This window comes from Phaseolus vulgaris, chromosome 11, assembly GCF_000499845.2.
Source record: "Phaseolus vulgaris cultivar G19833 chromosome 11, P. vulgaris v2.0, whole genome shotgun sequence".
Taxonomy (NCBI): Eukaryota; Viridiplantae; Streptophyta; class Magnoliopsida; order Fabales; family Fabaceae; genus Phaseolus; species Phaseolus vulgaris.
The window spans coordinates 4,984,477-5,006,141 of NC_023749.2; the positions used below are offsets into that span (position 1 = coordinate 4,984,477).

The following is a 21,665-nucleotide window of genomic DNA, read 5'->3' on the forward strand; positions in this document are numbered from 1 at the left end:
TTATAACTTTTAAAATTATAACAATATTATAATATAATTATTATTTAGTATATTTTAAATTCATATACCTATTTTATCTTTATAAAGCACAACATTGTAATTATCATTTATTAAAGTCATACTAAATATAGTATATAATTTTTCTTTTACATATTTTTTTATTAATCTTGAATATAATACGAAATTGCATATGAGATATAATTTTTATAGAATATTTATTCTCTCATATATTGTTAGTTTGAAATTCTGTCACTTTTACATAATACTTTATTTAATTTAAGATGGTTTCTTTAATATTTTAAATTATAAATTTAGTTTATCTATTACATTATAATTTATTATAGAATTAAAGTTTTTTTTAACTTTTAAAATAAAAATGTTACATAACATTAATAGAAAGAGTTGTATAAAAAATAGAGTGATAAAAGTATAAAGACTCTTTTATTTATGTAATTTAAAGCAAAATCTTTTTGATATTTAAAGTCACTGGGAACTTAAATTATTGCAGGGAGGATCAACACATTAAATGGAGATGCTGTAAGGAACACCCTTTCCCGTAACTCCGGCGTCCGACGACGGCTTCAGAAGTTCATAGGGCACAACTCCGGCACCGTTCCGGTTCTTCCTCGACGTATCTGCATTCCTGGCATCGATCAACCCTTCAAGCTCAATCAATTTCCCTTTGAACTTCTCAAACGCCGCGTTCACAAGAGGCTCCTCCTCCCACGCCGGTTCCACTGACATCCCGAGATACTCCTCGTCCGGCGAGTGATTCGATAGAATGTCCAACACCGTCATCACCGTTGCGGCCTGTATCTGCGATGGAAAAGACTTCAACATAGTCTTCTCGGGTTTCTGCAAGAACAGCTCCCACTCCGGGTCCGTGGGGTCCTCTATGGGCATGTTGTTACGCACAATGGTTGGCCTGTTGGGGAAATAGCCCGCAAAGGTGAATTGTCCGAAGTTTACAGCAGCATGGTGGCCCGAAGCTGTCCACGCAATGGTCGTCACGATTTCAACGAGGTCCTCTTTGGTTTTCAGCTCCGGCCACCACGGTTCGTCTTTTTTGTCAGCGTGTCCAAGGGTTATGACCTCTTCCCACCAGGCTTGGAGTTCTGTGTCCGATTGAACAGCGGCGGAGTCGGCGTAGTAGTGGTCGACGTATTCGGTGAACCAGGTTTTGAGGGCGTCCCAGAGAACGAGGCCGTCGTTGGCGTAAGGGTAGTCTTCGATGGTGAGTTTGAGGCCGTGAGGGGCGGTGGGATCCTCGACGGCCATGCCCCTGTGGATGAGGTCCTTGGGAAGCGCTTGGTGGTCAAATCGCCAGTGTTTGTCGTAGACGATTGAGCTTAGCAGAACGGAGTGTTTCCCTGGAACGAAATTATCCTCTATTACTCCGCCTGCGTTTATCAAAGACTCTCTAGCAAGCGCGTTGATCTCCATGGTGTAACGGAAATGCGGATGCAGTAATCGGTAGATGGGATGCATTGCACTCATTTGCCTGTTTGCTGCTATGATGTATGGCTCTGTTGCACAATGAGTTCTTAACCTGGATTAAAACCAATACTTGTATTATGCATTGAGAAACTAGTATTTTCAGCTTAATTACTCAAAATCATAGCTAGCTCCTAAAGATCTTGTTAATTACCAGTGACTGACGAGTTGGTGGTAACCAGAGTCGTGAGTTTGGATATGGATTTTGGCCAGCCTCCATAGCCAAACACCGGTTGCGTGCCAGGTAGGTGTGAGGACTCTATTCCAATGGGGTTTTCCATCATATGGTGGCCGAGTCAGTTCAATAGCCAGTGGTCTCAATGTGCCATCTTCGGTTAGGAAGAACAATGCCCTTGATCCGTATAGCGTTGTGCCTTCTAGTTTTCTCACCTCCTCCACTAATGGCAACAACAAATCATGGTAGTCCAGGACGAACAGTTTCTTCTGTTTTATGGCCTGCATTAATTGAACATTTTCACGGCTAAGTGTTGCACCATAAAATATTTATGCCTAGCAAGTCACTGATTCATGCATTTGCTTTAAAACATACCTCTTCCACTGTGAGGAATCCTCTTATTTCCTGCTCTACTAATTCAGTGGTGATGGATGATTCCGCAGGGCCATAAACTTCAGGATCAAGTTTGCTTTTCAATGGCCATTCCTACATCACACCAAATTTTTGTTGGTATAGACATTTTGTGTGAAGTAGAAGAAATAGAAAGGAAATTTACCGTGACCAATTGGATGCAACAAGGGTTAAGACCCGCTAGAGTCTGTCTTCCAAATTCCTCGTCCCTCAACCAAAAGAATCTATCCCCTGGCATTGGAATGAGATGCAAATATAGAATATAATGAATTGTATTTAGTGAAGGAAGAAGATGAAGAGGAAGGGATGATGATCTTACTCTCCATTGTTGCGGGAGGATTGAAACGGAGAATGTCCTCTCCTTTGTCCTTAATATAGCTGACGAGCCTGGGCAAAAGATTGCTGATTTTGACATTTCGAGAAGGCAAGGGAAGTCCTTCATCGAAAAGAGCATCTATTTCTGAGAAAACAGGGAACCCTAGATTCTTGTCAACTATCACTGTCTTCAGCGCCGGTATCAACGCTTTCAATGCCGAAGCCAGCGACTTTGTATTAAACGTTAATTGCTTTACTTCGGAGAAGCATTCGTCTCTAGGCACGTACACCGTGCTACTTCTCTTCTCCGACAATGGATCTGTTCAACCAATCAAAACTAATAACACTTCAAAAATGTGCTTTATCATCTCACTCACATCACATGTTACATTAACATACCATCAACAGTAATAATAGAATTAGAACCTGCACATACATGCCAACGTCCTATTCATCGCATATGCACATAGGTTGGTATATTATATTATAGGCTTAATTAACTTTGTTTTCTCTCTGTTTTAATAGCTAAAAAGTCACTTTCCATGATTGAGATAGAGGGTTTTCACCTATATATTAACATAAAGTCTTAATTTAATAACATCTTACAATAACACATAAAATGACGTGAAAGAGTGAGACGTGAAAGAGTAACGGAGTTTGAAAATAGGGAAAAAAATATATATTATATTGATTTTTAGAAATGATTGATGTAATATATTTTTTACTCAAAATGATTCATCGATGTAATATATGACTCATATTAAAAAAGAATGAAATTTTTTTCATAAAGAGTTAGTGGATCATAAACGTCACATAGGTAACCACTTACAAACACACAGGTAACCAGTTTTGCATTTGCCAATATATGTGGAGGAACCTGTGGTTGGATTATTACATTGATTAAGCCATATAACTGATGTAATATATTTACATCGATTACATCATCTAACAAATATAATATATATTTTTATTAAAAAATAAATAAAAATTTATAAAAAGTAAATGGTCATAAAAGTCGGATAAGTAGATAACCAATTTTGCGTGTTTCACATAATTAACTTATATACAAACGACTAATAATTTTGCGTGTGTCACTAGTAATATATCATAATATAGTCATATTTTATATACACAGTGTCACATTCTCACTCATCACTCTCCTCGTGATTCTGTAGATCTGAAAAGCAATTGACCCATGCACTACAGAGTCTCATGGACTTCTCATCACTATGTCTGTACGGAGTCTCACACAAGGAGAAGGACAACTTTCTCATTTCAGATTTTTTTTTTATCAAAAATCATTTTATAGGCTAATTATTATAATAAGTAAAATTTTAAAAAATTATTAAAATAAATATCACTTTTAAACTATTTTAACGTAATTAAATTTTAATTAATATTGAACTAACGTAAAGATTTTAACATAATCACATTTTAATTAATATTGAATTGACGTCGAGATTATATGATTTCAGCCTAAATTTAATTTAACTGAATAGTGCTATTTAGTAAGATTTTCTTACAACGAAATTGTATCAATACATACATAAAAGTATGGATTAACAGTAATTAAATAAAATGTGTTGATTTAATATTAATTGAGTATGAGTAAAAAGATATTGGATAAATAAAGAAAGAGAGAGAAATAGAGTGATTTATGAGAGACGAACCTTTTTTGGTGCGAGGCCTTCCTGTTCTGCAACGCCTTGGATAAGGATGTTCTGGACCACCAAGAACCGGTCTACGGAGATCGGAGTTTTCATCGGGATCTCCAAGGTCGTTGTAGACATCGTAATCGTATACTCTTTCAAAGCTCTGCCGTTCTCCTTGCCCGTTCCCTCGTAAAGTTAGTAGTTCCTCTTCTCTTAACCTTTTCACACCTTCTGGTGTTTCTGATGGCAAATACGACTGTTTCATCAACAATTCACTCATCACTTTCACTGCCTCACAATTCTAACGTATGAAGCAAATAGGTAACAAAAACTGTAGATTAAATGATAATAGTTCTATAGTGGAGGTGGTGGTGATCGATGAAACCTTGTTGGGGAAAAAAATCCTTTTTTGAGGATTGTCGTGCTTCGAATGAAGCCATGACTCGCAGGCAAATCTCACGGGACCCAATTCGAAGCCATCGAGAACAATTTCTCTGACGAACATTTCCCTGCGATGTTCGTTCTCCACCAAAAGCGCTCCAACCTCTCCAAAGCTTTCTGGCACTTCGAACTCAGCCTCATACCTAATTTCTTTTGATGATTGATGCGTCCTGTGTGCAAAATGTTCCAGGGTTTTCTTCTCTAATTGCGTCTCTTTTTGCCAAAACAAAATTCAACACCACAAGTAATAATAACGTTAATCACCACCTTCTTTTTTGCTAATTTAATTAAGCAACTGTTCAAACTCAAATCTAAATCATGAACTGTGTTTTCAAAAGTCACCATTCTCAGACAAAAGGTCCGAGTGGAGTTTATTGGATACGTATAGGTATAGTTACAAAAAATGTTCAATTTTTCAAAAAAAATCGCCATTTTAGTATTTCAAGAATATCCCGTTCAAGCACTTAATTTATTATATTTTTGCAAATATCAATATAAAAACTCACCAATTAAAGTGGTCCCTCGTTAACTAAAAAATATCTTAAACGACCATAAATTTCGTTGTCTTTTAGTTTTATAGGATTACCCATCCAAATGAATAGGAAACACTCTTTACATCTTTAGTTTTAATTAAAAAAAAAAATACTTTCACAACTCTAATGTCAAAACCATCATTTTACAATCTTATCTCCTCGTATAAATCTATTTTTCAGTTAAAAAATTTACTCTAACAATTATACAGTAAAATGTGTATCTTTACAACTATAAAATTATTTCATCTCCACACTTAGAATCTATATTTCAGCAAAAAAAATAATCAATTATAATATAATACAATACAAGGTTATCAACATATGGAATTTTTTTAAGTAGAAAAATATTTCTCTTAATTTTTAGTAATTATAATATAGAATAATTTATTGTTGAATTGTTGAGTAACAAAACTCTTTTAATTAATAAGCTTGTGACAAAAGTACGACTTTATTATAATAAAAATAAAAAGTTATGTATATTTGAAGAGTTTTTCATAATTAATTTTTTAAATTATTGATTAAATTTATCTTATACATAAGTTAAAAATAAAATTCTTAATGGCATCTTATATTCTTAATCCATAAAAATAAGACTTTTTTTAAGATGATAAGAGTAAAAGTTAAGTAAAGAATGTGCTCTTATCAATAATTTTGTTGTAAGGTTTGTGTTGTAAGTATTGTTTAGACTAAAGACTTGTTGTATGAAATCGGATAGGATAGTATGGGTTTACTTTTTGTGTGGTTTGTTTGTTCTGAGATTTGCTTTGGTGATCCGTAGAGTTTGAATGGTCAAGTGTTGAACAGATTGTTTTGTGTATAAAGTTTTGGATACTTATGAAGTGTTTGTATAAGAATTAAAACACCTCTGAAATGTTTCATTTTATTTTATTTATTATTTGTTGAAAAAAAAAATAAAAATTTGTTGTATACTTACTGGGATCAAGCTCAGCGCTAACAAGTTCCAAGAGAAGTGATTGGCCGAGCAAATCCTTTATATCATCCAACCCTCGTTCTAAAGCCCTTTCTGAGAAAATCCCACCAACCGTTGGCTGAACACTTATGATGGCTTTAACTTTCACTAATTTCTTTTCAGCTGTTTTGGCAGCCACAGCTTTGATTTTGGTCACATCATTTCTGCAACCATGGCTCACCCTTTTTAGCTTCCTTTGGCTTGGAAACGATGATGGCCTTGACCAGAGCTGAAAAGAAGGATGAGGAATGCCACGGAGGCATGGCCTCTGAGGGATGAGACAGCTTGCACCTGAATTTGAACCATGAATTTGTTTCACCGGCATTTTTCTGCTACACCTTCTTTTTCTTAGTTTATAGCATGAACTGAGTGAGAATGAGTGTCGTATAAATAAACAGATTGAAGAAGGAATGAGAGGTTATTAAAGAACCTCTTTTCTTTTTCAGAATCTCATTTCATATTTTACACATGTCTTTTAATACCAATCTTATTTTCTCGATAATTTAATTGTCTAGCCAAATCCAAGGAGATTATATTGTCTACCGAAAATTAAACAAAATCATTCGAAAATCTCAATGAGTTGGACTGATTTGTACATTAAATAAAAACACGCAGGAAAGCAACACATAATCATCAATCAATCAACCGTAGAAAATAAATAACACAGGATTTAACGTGATTCGGTCGCCAATCTATAACCTACGTCCACGGACAACTAATTAGGTTTTTATTTTATTTGTTACAATTTTATTACAAATACAAAGATCTCTTAAATAGTTATAGTGGGGTACAATAATTAAATTCACTTACTAAAATATGGTGTTTAGTCAGTCCAGCCCAACTGGTCTGACTTCACACTCAACACTTATGTATCCCTATTATAATTTCACATTACTTACGAGTTAAAAGATAAAATATAATTAAAATATTTTTATTTTTAAATTTTTTATTTTTTTAAAGATATAATTACGACGAAACTCTAAATTTAAAAAATTAATAATAGTTTATTCTGAATTACATGTTATAGAAAGCATATTAGAAGTATGTAGCCCAGAACAATGTAAAAACATATTGTGAAGTGAAACATTCCGTATGGTTGTGAAATTATTTACCCCGAAACCCTCCACCAGAGAGAAGCTATGGAGTTTCTGAAACTAAAGAAAAATGAGAATGGGTGCAGCTCTCTGACGTAAAATGACAAAGGGTAAAGCTGGTATTTTAAAATATTTGGACGTGCATGGAGAAATACGTGGGCCACAAAAAGTAAACCCCCTAATTATTGCTCTGTAATTTTCAAATATTTTCAATTGAGAAATAATTATTGTATTTGAGAAACATTTATATCCCTGTAATTTATAAAAAAAAAAGTGTACAATTTGTTAGTATCTGTTTATCAGTACTTAGAAAGCATGCCAAAAGAATAAAAAAAGGGTAAGCAATGATTTTACCTTGCAACGATTATTCCCAATTTTTTGTACATTTCGTCATCAATAAACTATTACGTTTTAAAAAATACAAAATAACTCAGTTATGTCATAAAAATAACGTTTTTAAAGTCTAGTTATTATAATTAATTAAAACATTAACAATACAAATGTTTTTGTTTTGCGTCAAATTTGTTAATATGACCACTGACAGTTGATATTTTTTTTCTTAATATTGAAAAAACACAAATTAAAATTGATTTAAGATGCGAAAAAAATATTCTTGTTATAATGCGTTTACACATCGATTAACATCACACAAAATTAATATTTCGAAAGAATTTTATTGCATTGTAATAAATCTATCTTTAAAATTGTGTTTTATTTTCTACTGTTGTGGAACCCACCCGACATAATACACTTCTAGACCTTAAAATGAAATTAATTTTATGGATTGACAAGGATATAACATGACATAGATTTTGTTTAATCTTGTTGCCAATGAGACAAATTAATGGTTGGCTCATCCTTTCAAATACCACATACAATTTCAAATTTATTATCTTGGAAAATATAAGTTAACTTATTGAAAAGAAAAAGGAAAATAAAATAGAAAATAAACAAATATCTTAACACTTACTTAATTATGTCAAATTATATGTTTCAATGCCTTCTCTGGAATATATGAATTTTACTAAAGATAAATTTTAAATAAGTAAAGGAATTTTTTTTTATAAATATTTATTTTTTATTTCATTATACTTTTATCTTACAAAACTTTATTTTGTCTGATTTTTCTCTAAGTTTAAAAAATAATCAAGATAGTATTATACTATCAAATTACATATATAATAGTGAGGTGAAGATTAAGTTGAATTAATTAAGCTGTGAATTTTGATCTGGATAAATAATTTATTTCTTATTAAATATTTTATCTCTTCTTGGGTGTTTTTACAAAGGAGAAATATCATTAGTATAGGATTTGATATATAAAGCTTACCAGTTTATCAGTTTAATATTTTATAGTATTTAAAAGTAGTTAATATTAGTATCTATTATATGGAATGATTGTTTATGTGTATGAAAAGTATTATTGTTAAATAAGTATACTCCATGTAAATGTATATTTTTATATCCAAAATTTTGGATAAATACAATTATTATACGAAAGTATTGGTCAATATGAATATTGTTGGTAAGTTATTTTGTCAATTTAAAGATTTAATCATAAAATAAACATGATTTTTATAATTGAAGTTCTCTATTGTTTGAAAAATATTGATATTCCTAGTGAGTTGAAAGATTTAATCCTAGTATAAATATGATTTTTATAAATAGAATTATTTATTGATTGAAAAAGACTAAAATTATTGAAGTGGTGGCATACCACTTAAGCAATGTGTAATAATTACATGCATTATTTATTATTGTTCGAATGACAACATGAATGCTTAAACTATAAAGTGTACAATTGAAGCAAAAACTTAATCTTGAATGAGACAAAGACTGAAAATACTCTCTTTTGTCTAAAGGTGATAACGTTCAAGCGACACTATGATCTTCTCAAGTGTGAGTTGTGGTGATGGTGCATGAGTTTATGCAACATGTGAGATAATGCAAATACGTGTTGATACTCAAACATGATGTGATTGCTCAAGCTCTAGTGAAGGTGAAACGGTAAACCTTATGCTTCTGTAACTTGTTGTAAGTGATACAACAAGTGTATTGCTCAAGCATTGCAAGGACGCTTGTGCATAGAAAGGGCATTTGAGCGAGGTTGAGACATAATCAATTCTATTACTTGAAGTTGTTTACTCAAGTGGTGTGAGATTGCTTAAACGATGAAGTCTTTCTTAATTGTGGAAAACAAAGTTGCTTCAACTAGAAGAGCTCACTCAAACAACATTCATTTATGATGATGATGGTAGTAGTGGTATTCAATATGATGTTAATTATATATATATATAAGAATGATAAACTGAATCATTTCAAAACTATTTGGGATACTACCCTTACACATGTAATATTAACCCTCCTTTAAGATGACTAATACACACACATTTCAAGCTCATAATCATTGTATATTTTAAAATAAAATAATTTACACAAGAGAGATCACTTTGGTAACATGTTTCGATTAATTAATTTCAAAATATATAGAAAAAATAAAATTAAATATGATCACACTACCATTATTGTTAATTGATTTGAAGAATATAAAAAACTTTTATCATATTTTTCATATCTCAATTAAAAATACATACAAATGGATATTTAAATACCATTTTGTAATATAAAAAAATATATGAAAACAAAATAAAACCAATCACTAAATTATCAAGATATTTTATCATGAATGTAATCAGAAGGTACATGTATAATTTTATTTTAATAAAAAAAACACGAGATAAATGTATAAAGTATTATAATAAAAAGATAAGTCGAAAAAAAGAAACATAATCATAACAATGAATATGATACCAAATTTTAGAACCTTAAGCCTTTGATGAAAAAGGCAATCATTTAATTATCATAACTAAAACTGAAAGCACACCTAAGTTCATTAATTCATAATGATAAAAGAACATAACGGTTTGATCTTTCACGTCAATACATATTATACTCTTTTGAGAGAATCGTTTAATAATCTATATGCATTTTTTTTTACTGATAATGGAATTTAAAATAGTAAAGAAAGTAATATGATATAACCTAATCTATTTATGGACAGATGAAATTGTTCATTGATATTTTTATTTAATCATTACCAAAATAATTGTCCTTTAATCATCACATATTAAAGATCACATAATAATAAAAATAATTCAGTACCACTTGATCACTTTTAATTTGGAATAAGAGTGGTAAGTGTCATTAATATTTTTAATATATAATTATTCATATAAAACGAATATTGAATTAAGAATCCAATAAATAATATTTGAAATGTGATTAAATTATAATATTCGATAGTAAAAATTCAGTATTACTAATTATAATTTATATTTATACTTTTAATGTTCGGTGAAAGAAGTGTTCCTATTTTTTTTTCTTTAAATAATACACTTTAAAAAATAAATAAAATACCCAATTGGAGGAAATAGTCGCGTCGCTCCAGGAATAGAGTTCCGCAACTTCTGCTCCATGTCTCCCACACCATTGACAAAGTTATATACCTCCACGACGAGATGTTGAATAATAAAAACTACTCTATATCTATATTTATATATAAATATACTTATATATGAAGAGTTTTTTTTTAAATTACTTTTTTATAAAATTTTCATTTCATTTAATATATGTTATTTTATTAGTATAATGAATTATTTTGTTATTTTATATGAATTATTTAAAAAATAAAATTGTATTTTAATTTTTTAAATTAATGTTAAGTGATCGATTTAATTTCTTATTTTAAGGCAACAACAGACAGAGATATAGTATATTTTCATCCTCACTCAGTTTCTACATCAAATCTCAAGTATCACTCCATTCTCAATTACTCTGTCCACTTCATTTCAAACAACTATATTCCTTAGTAAAATCATCATTTTTTTTTGTATCTATCATCAAGTTAATTCTAACTTTAACGTGAAAATCATCACATTCTCTGAACTCAAAACTACAAATGAAAAAAAAGAAAAAACTTGAAAAAGAGGATAAACTCAAATATTAGAAAAAAGAAAAGATTGATTAATCAGCATGTTATTTTTTGTTTTTCAATTTTGACTTACCTAATATTATTTCTGTATGTATGTTAAATATCTATCACCGTACAAGTTGAGAAAAGAAAATGCAGTTACATAGATGCGGTAACGCTTGTATTTCCATAATTTAAATAGTTATTATTTTTTAATTAATATAATAATATTTAATTTAATTAATATAATAATATATCCATCAATCAAGTTGCTGAAAAATAATTCGGTTATAATTAAAGTTAGGCAATTTTTTGAAACTGTATTATTTGAAGGAAAAAACTCTCCAGACGAAGAAAAAAAATATTAACATGAAAGTGATATTCAATTATTGTCTAATATTTTTTTTATGTGAATTTTAATGATGAAATTGAGTATAATAAATTAATAATGTTATCTATTTAAACATGTAAATTTTGTTATTTCATAAATGTTATTTTTAGTTTTGAATAAAAATTGTAAAAAAATTGCTTTTCTTTATTTCTTATTTTTTTTTCAGAATGTATTTAACATTTTCATCTGGAATTAATTTGAAGAGGACTTTTAATTTTTATTGAAAATTTTCATGTATTAAAATTAATGAAAATCCCAATCCTAATATAAAAAATAGATATTCATTAAAAATGTATATTAATATGTATAAACTCCATGTAAATAACACTGAAAATCATTTCACTTTCTAGCGATTAAAAAAAGTCCAAAAGTCTTATGGATTAGATTGCAGATAAGATACTTCGATTTACAAACTCTCGTTTGCAACCACATGTTTTTAAAACAGTGAATAATCTATTAACTATCGTAGTATTATCATAAAAAAAATAGTTAAATTGTAGATAATACATTTAATGGATATTAAAACCATCAGAAAAGAACAATAATCAAGTTAAAAATATACTTTTAGTATGTGATTATATGATAAATGATAAAAGATAGATTTAATAATTAACACTGTCAATTAGTTTGCAAGATGACTCATATTTAATGTTTTAAATCTCACTGCCACTGCTAATAAATAAATAACTATTAACAATTTAGTAATTAGATCTATTCTTATATATTTGAATTCCCAGTTTTAAAAATTTGATTGGATTAAAAAAAATAGTAGATTTAAAAGTTTGTAACAGATGTTATTGAAAAATTTATTTTAATAATATTATATTAATTATTTCTTTTATTATAAAAAATAAAAATGTAAATATTAATAAAAAATTAAAAATATATTTAACTATATTAGAATAGATAATTACTTCAAAAAAAATCATATATTAAAAAGGTTATGCTACATTTTTTTCTTAAATTTCTTAAATATTCTTTTCATTTTTCAGGTTTTTTATTTGAACAATAAATAAATTTGTGTATTTCTTTTCACAAATCCAAACACAATGTAAATTTCACCGGTCAATACTTATTATGAAGTATTTAAAAATTCTCACTAAAATAACAATAGCTTTATTTAAATTAATATTTATCATTTTTTAAGTTGTAAAATTTGGATGTTTGTATTAATCATTTTGCATGAAAAACAAAATATTTTAAACATATTTATCATTTTTGAAGTTGTAAATTTTGGATGTTTGTATTAATAATTTTGTATGAAAAACAAAACATTTTAAACATTGAATGAATTACTTAAAGAATCTCAAACCAATTTGATTACTCTTCAATGTATGTTTTTTTATTTTTCATTTAATAATATCTTTTTCATGTGATTACAAATGATTGTTGTTACTTGAGGTGTAAGCCTAACTGAGATGTCAATGAATTCGGTATATTTTCTACATTCAGAGGAGTACTTTTATGTTTCTTCTTTACGAATATGATATTTTTTGGGCATTTCTAATAATATCAAGTTTGATTCCTATTTTAGCATTTCTAATTTCTGGAATTTTAGCCCCCATTAGCAAGGGACCTGAAAAACTTTCTAGTTATGAATCCGGAATAGAACCAATAGGCGATGCTTGGTTACAATTTCGAATCCGTTATTATATGTTTGCTCTCATTTTTGTTGTTTTTGATGTTGAAACGGTTTTTCTTTATCCATGGGCAATGAGTTTCGATGTATTAGGGGTATCCGTATTTTTAGAAGCTTTCTTATTCGTGCTTATCCTAATTGTTGGTTCAGTTTATGCATGGCGAAAGGGGACATTAGAATGGTCTTAATTCTTGATTATTTAGACAATTAGAAAAAAATATTGAAACAATTATGAATTCCATTGAGTTTCCCTTACTTGATCAAACAACCCAAAATTCAGTTATTTCAACTACATTAAATGATTTTTCAAATTGGTCAAGATTATCCAGTTTATGGCCGCTTCTTTATGGTACCAGTTGTTGCTTCATTGAATTTGCTTCATTAATAGGATCACGATTCGATTTTGATCGTTATGGACTAGTACCACGATTGAGTCCTAGGCAGGCGGACCTCATTTTAACCGCGGGCACTGTAACTATGAAAATGGCCCCTTCTTTAGTTCGATTATATGAACAAATGCCCGAACCTAAATATGTTATTGCTATGGGAGCCTGTACAATTACGGGGGGGATGTTTAGTACCGATTCTTATAGTACTGTTTGAGGCGTAGATAAGCTAATTCCTGTAGATGTATATTTGCCGGGCTGTCCACCTAAACTGGAGGCCATTATAGATGCTATAACAAAACTTCGTAAGAAAATATCTCGAGAAATATATGAAGATCCAATAAGTTTTCAACGAGAGAATAGATGTTTTACTATCAACCACAAGTTTCATGTTGGATACAGTACTTATACTGGCAATTATGGTCAAGAATTTTTCTATCAACCGCCATCTACTTCAGAGATAGCGTCTGACACATTTTTTTAAAGTACAATTGTAAAAAGCAATTCCTTTTTTAAAAATTTCATCGTAATGTAAATCTAAAATACTAATACCAAATTCATAAAAAAATTAAGGAGAAGCAAAAAATGCAAGGTCGTTTGTCTTCTTGGCTAGTAAAACATGGACTAATTCATAGATCCTTGGGTTTCGATTACCTAGGAGTAGAAACTTTACAAATAAAGCCCGAGGATTGGCATTCCATTGCTGTCATTTTATATGTATATGGTTACAATTATCTACGTTCCCAATGTGCCTATGATGTAGCACCTGGAGGACTCTTAGCTAGTGTATATCATCTTACAAGAATAGAGTATGGTATAAATCAACCCGAAGAGGTATGCATAAAAATATTTGTATCAAGAAAAAATCCCAGAATTCCTTCTATTTTTTGGGTTTGGAAAAGTGCGGATTTTCAAGAACAGGAATCTTATGATATGTTGGGAATCTCTTATGATAGTCATCCGCGTCTAAGACGTATTTTAATGCCCGAAAATTGGATAGAATGGCCTTTGCGTAAAGATTATATCGCTCCAAATTTTTATGAAATACAAGATGCTCACTAAATGATAAAAATAAGAAACTAATCCAAACTTCAGCAACCCCAGATATTCAAAGAATATTAGTACATTCTTTTATAGATCAGACAAAATAATTGATTGACATTCAATCAGACAGAATAATCGAAGTCTCATTCAGATATTATTATGTATGTGAGAAATAACAAAATTCATAAATAATAGAATAATATAGGGTTTCAAATAGGATAGGGGTTCCTTAAGATTCTAAAACAAAAACAATACTTATTTCTTATCAGTCAAGCCAATAAAAGAAATAGGATGAACTGCAAAAATTCTTTATCTTTATCAAAAACTATATAACATACACATCAACAGCAATTATATGGCCACGAAAAAAAAAACACAAAGAAAAGGGCTTGATTCTCTTTTGGTAATCCTTATAAGATGAATTCTTAATATTCTCACTCCACCCCAGAACTCCGACTTTTAGGTCTTTTAACCAACTAATTAAACCACTCCAATATTATGGAAATAGAAACCTTTCTTTGTATCGCAGAAAAAAAAGGAAAAAAATAGATAAAGAATTCATTATCTATATCTATATATAGATACGATAGATAAACGAATATACCTAAAAAAAATGCATCTATTCTTTAATCGTCTAGGAACAGTATATCTACAGATACCTAAATAGATAAAAGAAATATGTTATGTATGAGAATATAGAAAGAAGAGCACAAATTTGTCTGAGTATTTATCCCCATGAATATGGGGGATAGATACTCAGACAAATGAATATTGTGCCAGGAACCAGATTTGAACTGGTGACACGAGGATTTTCAGTCCTCTGCTCTACCAACTGAGCTATCCCGACCATTCTTGCAGCTTAAGACTTTTATTTGAAAAAATTATTGGAATATATGTGAATGAATCTATATCAACTAAGTAAAAAAAAAAGTTTGTAAGTGAGTTTCCGTAGTAATAATTCTTTTATATTGTTAATCGTTAATTATGCATATTCAAATTCTTTGCTCAAAAATAAGATATTAATTTATACCTTTCTCATTCAAAAAAATTATATGTGTTTCACATATATATCTATCTATATATATATTCCAAAACTAGTGACTTGTGATTATGTAAGAAAATTATGATAGATAGGAAATTGATGAAAATAAAAATTCCAATTTAGTTGGGAAAGAATAAATCGAATAAAACACATAAATAACAACTTAAAGATAGAGAGGGTATAGGAAAAAATTAGAAAGTGAAACAGGTTTTTTGGGGATAGAGGGACTTGAACCCTCATGATTTATTAAGTCGACGGATTTTCCTCTTACTTTCAATTTCATTGTTGTCGGTATTGACATGTAGAATAGGACTCTATCTTTATTCTCATCTGATTGATCAGTTCTTCAAGGGTTTTATCCGATTATGATAAAGTGAATAATTTCATCAAGAAATATTCCATCTTTTCTTCAACTTCGAGTTGGTTTGATTCACATCTTTCATTTATGAATATTTTTATCACAAATCGATCTTCATTAATAAATAGTAATAAATTGAAAGAGTATTTCAGTATATATATGTCTCTAAATGTTTATTTTTGATCCATTCCTGGAATTTTTGTGAAAGGATTCTTTTACTAATGCAAGAAAAAAAGTCGTCAATTTCGTTTGTTAGAACAGCTTCCATAGAGTCTCTGCACCTATCCCTTTTTTATTATCACTTTCTGAATTTTTCTTTTTTTCAGAAAACGGGATTTGGCTCAGGATTGCCCATTGTGAATTCCAGGGTTTCTCTGAATTTGAAAATGATCACTTGGTAAGTTTCCATACCAAAACTCAATCCAATTAAGTCCGTAGCGTCTACCAATTTCGCCATATCCCCATCATTTTTTTGATATTTGAATCTGATTATAATATAATGCTCTTTTTTCATTTCTATTATGAGAATAATGCGGAAACTTTTGAATTCATTAAATCCATATTATTCTATTCAATATTAAAAACCCTTTTTTCTCCAATTTTCTTGATTTTATTTCATCTATACTCGATACCTTTATTTGCTTGAATCAGAACTGATTCTAATATCTATATATTAACAATTCAATATATACAGATATAGACCACATATCTACTTATCTTCTATGTACCTACTTTTATTATTTTTTCATACAATTTTCAATACTCGAATGGTCGATTCTTTTTATTTTTTTTTGTTTTTGCTGAAAAGAAAGAAACAATCCATTTATTCATATACAATTGATATAACTCAAACGAATCTAGTGGCTATAAAAAATCATTCTTTTAATGTAGAATTAGACATTTCTTTAAGAATCTGGAATTCCTTAATATTTACGAAAATTGACTTTCAATACTAATAAATAATCTTTTTGAAATCAATCAATTTAATAATATATATCTAGAATATTAGATCAAAAGAGATTATATTCATATTCATTATTATCTTGCACTTTATGTTATGGACTAACATAACATATAAATAATAGAAATTCTAAATATTGGGTTTGATTTTCTATATTTTCTATGTTTGTATTCATTTGAATTTTGTTATAAAGAACTAAAAATTTATAACTCAGATCCCATGAAATTCTTCTGCATATGTATATTTCGTTTACGTTAGCCGGTTTAGCTCAGAGGTTAGAGCATCGCATTTGTAATGCGATGGTCATCGGTTCGAATCCGATAACCGGCTTTTCTCAATTTGTTTTTTACATAATTGATAATATCTTTTTTAGAAATAAAAAATTGGGAGAGTTCGATCTCTCCGGAAGAAATCAAGAAAGAAACCTACTTTTTTGTATTTTTTTATATACAATACAATAAAGTTCGGATATTGATAAAATTAGTCTAATTCTTCTTTGTACTATAAAACTTTAGTAGATTTCGCTTCATTTCATTTATATATAATATTTTCCATTTCGTTTAGTTTTCATTTTGATTTATAATATTTTTCATTTTAAAAAAGGAGTTTTTATGTCACGTTACAGAGGACCTTGTTTCAAAAAAATACGTCGTCTGGGATATTTACCAGGACCTACTAGTAAAAAGCCAACAGTCAAAAACGAACTTAGAAATCAATTGCGCTTCAGTAAAAAATCTCAATATCGTATTCGTTTAGAAGAAAAACAAAAATTGCGTTTTCATTATGGTCTTACAGAACGACAATTGCTGAAATACGTTCGTATCTCCGGAAAAGCTAAAGGATCAACTGGTCAGGTTTTATTACAACTACTTGAAATGCGCTTGGATAACATACTTTTTCGATTGGGTATGGCTGCGACTATTCCTCAAGCCCGCCAATTCATAAACCATAGACATGTTTTAGTTAATGGTCGTATAGTAGATATACCAAGTTATCGTTGCAAACCTCAAGATATTATTACAGCGAAGGATGAACAAAAATCGAAAACTCTGATTCAAAATTATCTTGATTCAGCCCCCCGTGATAAATTGCCAAATCATTTGACTGTTCACCCTTTCCAATATAAAGGTTTAATTAATCAAATAATAGATAATAAATGGGTTGGTTTGAAAATCAATGAATTACTGGTTGTAGAATATTATTCTCGTCAAACTTAAACCTAACTAAAATAACAAGAGTTTTTTTTTTACGAGGATTTTCTGTTATTCAGATATCATAGACATGGATATGGAAAAATTGATATTCCTTGCCCACCCGTTATCCACTATTTTTTGTATTAGCGAAAAATTAGGAATAGAGAGTCCATAAATAATAGTATGCATTGGGATGAGTAATATTGATTAATTTGGTAAAGATTCGGAAAGAGAGGGATTCGAACCCCCGGTAAACAAAAAGCCTACATAGCAGTTCCAATGCTACGCCTTGAACCACTCGGCCATCTCTCTTATATAATGATGCCCAGAAACCGGTTGAATGTTGAATAGTGAATCAGTCATATTTTTAATCAATGCATAAAACCTATTCAAACTATCAAAATAAAAAGTAAAATTAGAAATACAAAGTAAAATAAAAAAAAACCTCCTACAAGGTCTTAGGATAAACAAATTTGATTAATTAGTTTATTTTTACGTTATTTCGCACTGTATTGTACAATTCCTTTATTTGTGGGATTGATTTCTCACACCAGAATTAATTAAATTATAGAATGGATTTATACCTATGCCTAGATCTCGGATAAATGAAAATTTTATTGATAAGACCTTTTCAATTGTAGCCAATATCTTATTACGAATAATTCCGACAACTTCAGGAGAAAAAAGGGCATTCACTTATTACAGAGATGGTGTGATTTGATTCCATTTTTTTTTACCGAAATCGGTAAAAAAAAATGGAAAAAACTCACGCGTGTTGAAGGTGAAATTTGCAAATAAAAAAAAGGATTAATTCCTTCTGTCGTGTATCCTCGATTAATGAAGCCTTATATGCTTGAACTTTAGGTTTCTAGTATTAAGCGAAAGGTTATACCTATACTTATGGGGTTAGGTCAACCCCAAATTACTAGTACTGATAGGCAACATTGGGAAAGAAGCACTACGCTTGGGAATCAAGGACACGAAAACTTTGTATCTATCTATATCCATGGCTTATCGAGATTGGGACTAACAGGAATGGTTGGGACAATCAATATCCATCTCGTTCATATTTTGGATACCCATAGAACCATCGAAGATTATTGAAGTGACTAATTCCAGGAAATTAAGCAGCGTAGAGGACAAAGAAATTGTTGAAGTTATTTTTTTTTATCAAGTACCTACATACTTCATGTTAAGAAATAATTTTTGACAGGAAGGTTGGCTAGAGATTTATTGTAAAAACACTAGCTCTGTTCAGTTGAAAATGAGAATACTGGAATCTTTTTTGATTTTATGGATTTTTATCATTACACACATAAGGGGGGAGCCGTATGAGATGAAAATCTCACGTACAGTTCTGGAGCAGAGATTCTTTGAACCAAATGACGACCGTAACGGATGTCAACTCAATCTGAAGGAAATTATGCAGAAGCTTTACAGAATTATTATGAGGCTATGCGACTGGAAATTGATCCCTATGATCGAAGTTATATACTTTATAACATAGGCCTTATTCACACAAGTAACGGAGAACATACTAAAGCTTTGGAATATTATTTTCGGGCGCTCGAACGAAACCCATTTTTACCCCAAGCTTTTAATAATATGGCCGTGATCTGTCATTACGTGCGACTATCTCCACTATAGAAAGAAAAAAGAAAAGAACAAGCAAATCCACAAATTTTAATAGAATAAATATCAAGAATGATAAATAATAAAGGCTTTCTACATATACATATATCGTCCAAAACTACGATTTTTATCAGCTGTAGCAAAGAAACTTCCTTCATAGAAGTAAAAATATGAAGAAATCAATATGTCTAGATACCCTCTTTTTCTATGGATAAAAGATCTAATTGATAAAGTAAGCATCGTAAGGATCAATTAACACGGTTTTGAGTCGATATAATAAAAACTGCTTACTTATCTCATGATAAATAAAGAAGTCAGGAATTCACTTATAAAACTTCTTATGAAAAAAACTCAAAGAAATTTGATAAAATGTAAAAATAATAATAAACTATAAATGTAATAACGATGTGCTATATAAAAAAATAGTGTTATATCATGATTTAGTTATTAATTATTTAAAAAATAAATAAATTTACCATATATTAATAATCACCCATTAATTTGATTGTGAACTATAAATGGTCCAGGAAATATTTGTTAATTATATAGAAAAGGAATTATTGAAACGTGATGGATTCTAAATATGAAACACAAGGAGAAATTAAAATGGGTGACTCTCCTTACCTTATCTTTTAGCTGTTTTGTCATCTTTGAAAATAATTAATGTCTTTATTCATTTTGATGTTTCTGAAAAATTAAATTAGTGCACTACAAATCTAAAAAAGTGGGTCCCATTAACTCTTTTGTCCAGGACAATCCTATCCTATCTATCTTCAATCATTGTCCAAATATGTCAAATAATCAATGTTAGATATTTTGAAATATTTTTAGCATAATTTAGTTGTGTTTCAATCTCTACTATGTTAGTTTTTGTTTTGAAATTTTAAAAATGAGTATTTTGGTTGCTAAAACATAATTTTATAAATAGTATTAAACATTATTAAAAATAGAAGAAAAACATTATTAAACAACAACTTATTGTTAGATATTGCACATTAAACACATGCATTGTGTTGTGTTGAGGTGACATGTGGGGGAGACCACAAGGTACATGCCACCTCAAATAGATTCCATACACTAATTGTACGAACCAACAAAATTGGAAAAATATCTATTTCTACACATTTATGTGGATAAAATCTATCAAAAAGAATCTAAATGGATATATGATCACATGTAATCAGAAGAAAGTAGATATCATGGATATCAAACTTTACACAGTATAGGGTATTCATGATTTTTATTTAGATTTTTTTAATATAAGTAAACTAAAGTCAATAAAAATATTAATAATAAAATATTTTTTATGATTTAATTTTTTAAATAGTTGGATATCTTAGAGATATAATCAATTATAATATATAAAATAAACGTAAATATCACATTTTTAATTAATTTTGTAAAATTAAATTTAACTTAATTTTTTTAATATATTTAAAAGTTTATCTTAATTAAGATTAATTAGATATATTACGTTATAGTCAAAATTATTAAGATAAAAAATTATACACTTATATATATATATATTATAAACTTAATTTTTTATTAATATTTTCTTATATAATTTTGTTTGATATTAAACTTTATTAAATTTGTATTTTTAAAAATATTTATGAATATATTTATATATGTAAAAAATTAAGATATTTTAAAGTAGGTATGGAAGAAAGGACAAAGTAGATAAGAGATCAGATTCTTTAAAATAAAAAAATAGAAAAAAACAAATAATGATTACCCGAACCTTTTTTTTACTGACTCAATTTTTAATGGAATATATATGAATCACTTATTCATGGTCCTGCAGGAGACTCAATTTCATATTAAATAACGTAAAACAAATAACGGAATATATATGAATCACTTATTCATGGTCCTGCAGGGTATAGATATTATTGACTTGCTTCGTTGTTTTTACTTAATTTTTTTTCTGTCGATTTAGATTTTTAGATGAGAAAAAAATAATG

At 29.3% G+C, this 21,665-nt stretch overlaps 1 protein-coding gene and 3 non-coding genes across 4 annotated transcripts; 1 reads left to right on the plus strand and 3 right to left on the minus strand.

The window, feature by feature from the left end:
* Positions 1–419: 419 nt before the first annotated feature.
* Positions 420–6,592, minus strand: LOC137812183 (linoleate 13S-lipoxygenase 2-1, chloroplastic-like). Its single transcript, XM_068614131.1, has 8 exons — positions 5,956–6,592; positions 4,433–4,701; positions 4,066–4,303; positions 2,400–2,714; positions 2,226–2,311; positions 2,045–2,155; positions 1,649–1,950; positions 420–1,549 (listed from the first exon to the last, which is right to left on the minus strand). The coding sequence occupies exons 1-8, from the start codon at positions 6,314–6,316 to the stop codon at positions 523–525; spliced, it is 2,709 nt and encodes a 902-aa protein (XP_068470232.1). The 5' UTR covers positions 6,317–6,592; the 3' UTR covers positions 420–522.
* Positions 6,593–15,289: 8,697 nt separating this feature from the next.
* Positions 15,290–15,362, minus strand: TRNAF-GAA (transfer RNA phenylalanine (anticodon GAA)). Its single transcript has one exon. It is a non-coding gene; the product is annotated as a tRNA-Phe (tRNA).
* A 1,771-nt stretch (positions 15,363–17,133) lies between these two features.
* On the plus strand, positions 17,134–17,206 carry TRNAT-UGU (transfer RNA threonine (anticodon UGU)). The gene has a single exon. It is a non-coding gene; the product is annotated as a tRNA-Thr (tRNA).
* A 1,087-nt stretch (positions 17,207–18,293) lies between these two features.
* On the minus strand, positions 18,294–18,381 carry TRNAS-GGA (transfer RNA serine (anticodon GGA)). The gene has a single exon. It is a non-coding gene; the product is annotated as a tRNA-Ser (tRNA).
* Between the last annotated feature and the right edge of the window lie 3,284 nt (positions 18,382–21,665).

Coding starts and splice junctions, on each gene's coding strand:
- LOC137812183 (XM_068614131.1), bottom strand. CDS start 6,316: ATGCCGGTGAAACAAATTCATGGTTCAAATTCAGGTGCAAGCTGTCTC. Junction 4,702..5,955: donor TAGCGCTGAGCTTGATCCCA/GTAAGTATACAA, acceptor TTTGGCAAAAAG/AGACGCAATTAGAGAAGAAA. Junction 1,550..1,648: donor CACCAACTCGTCAGTCACTG/GTAATTAACAAG, acceptor GTTTTAATCCAG/GTTAAGAACTCATTGTGCAA.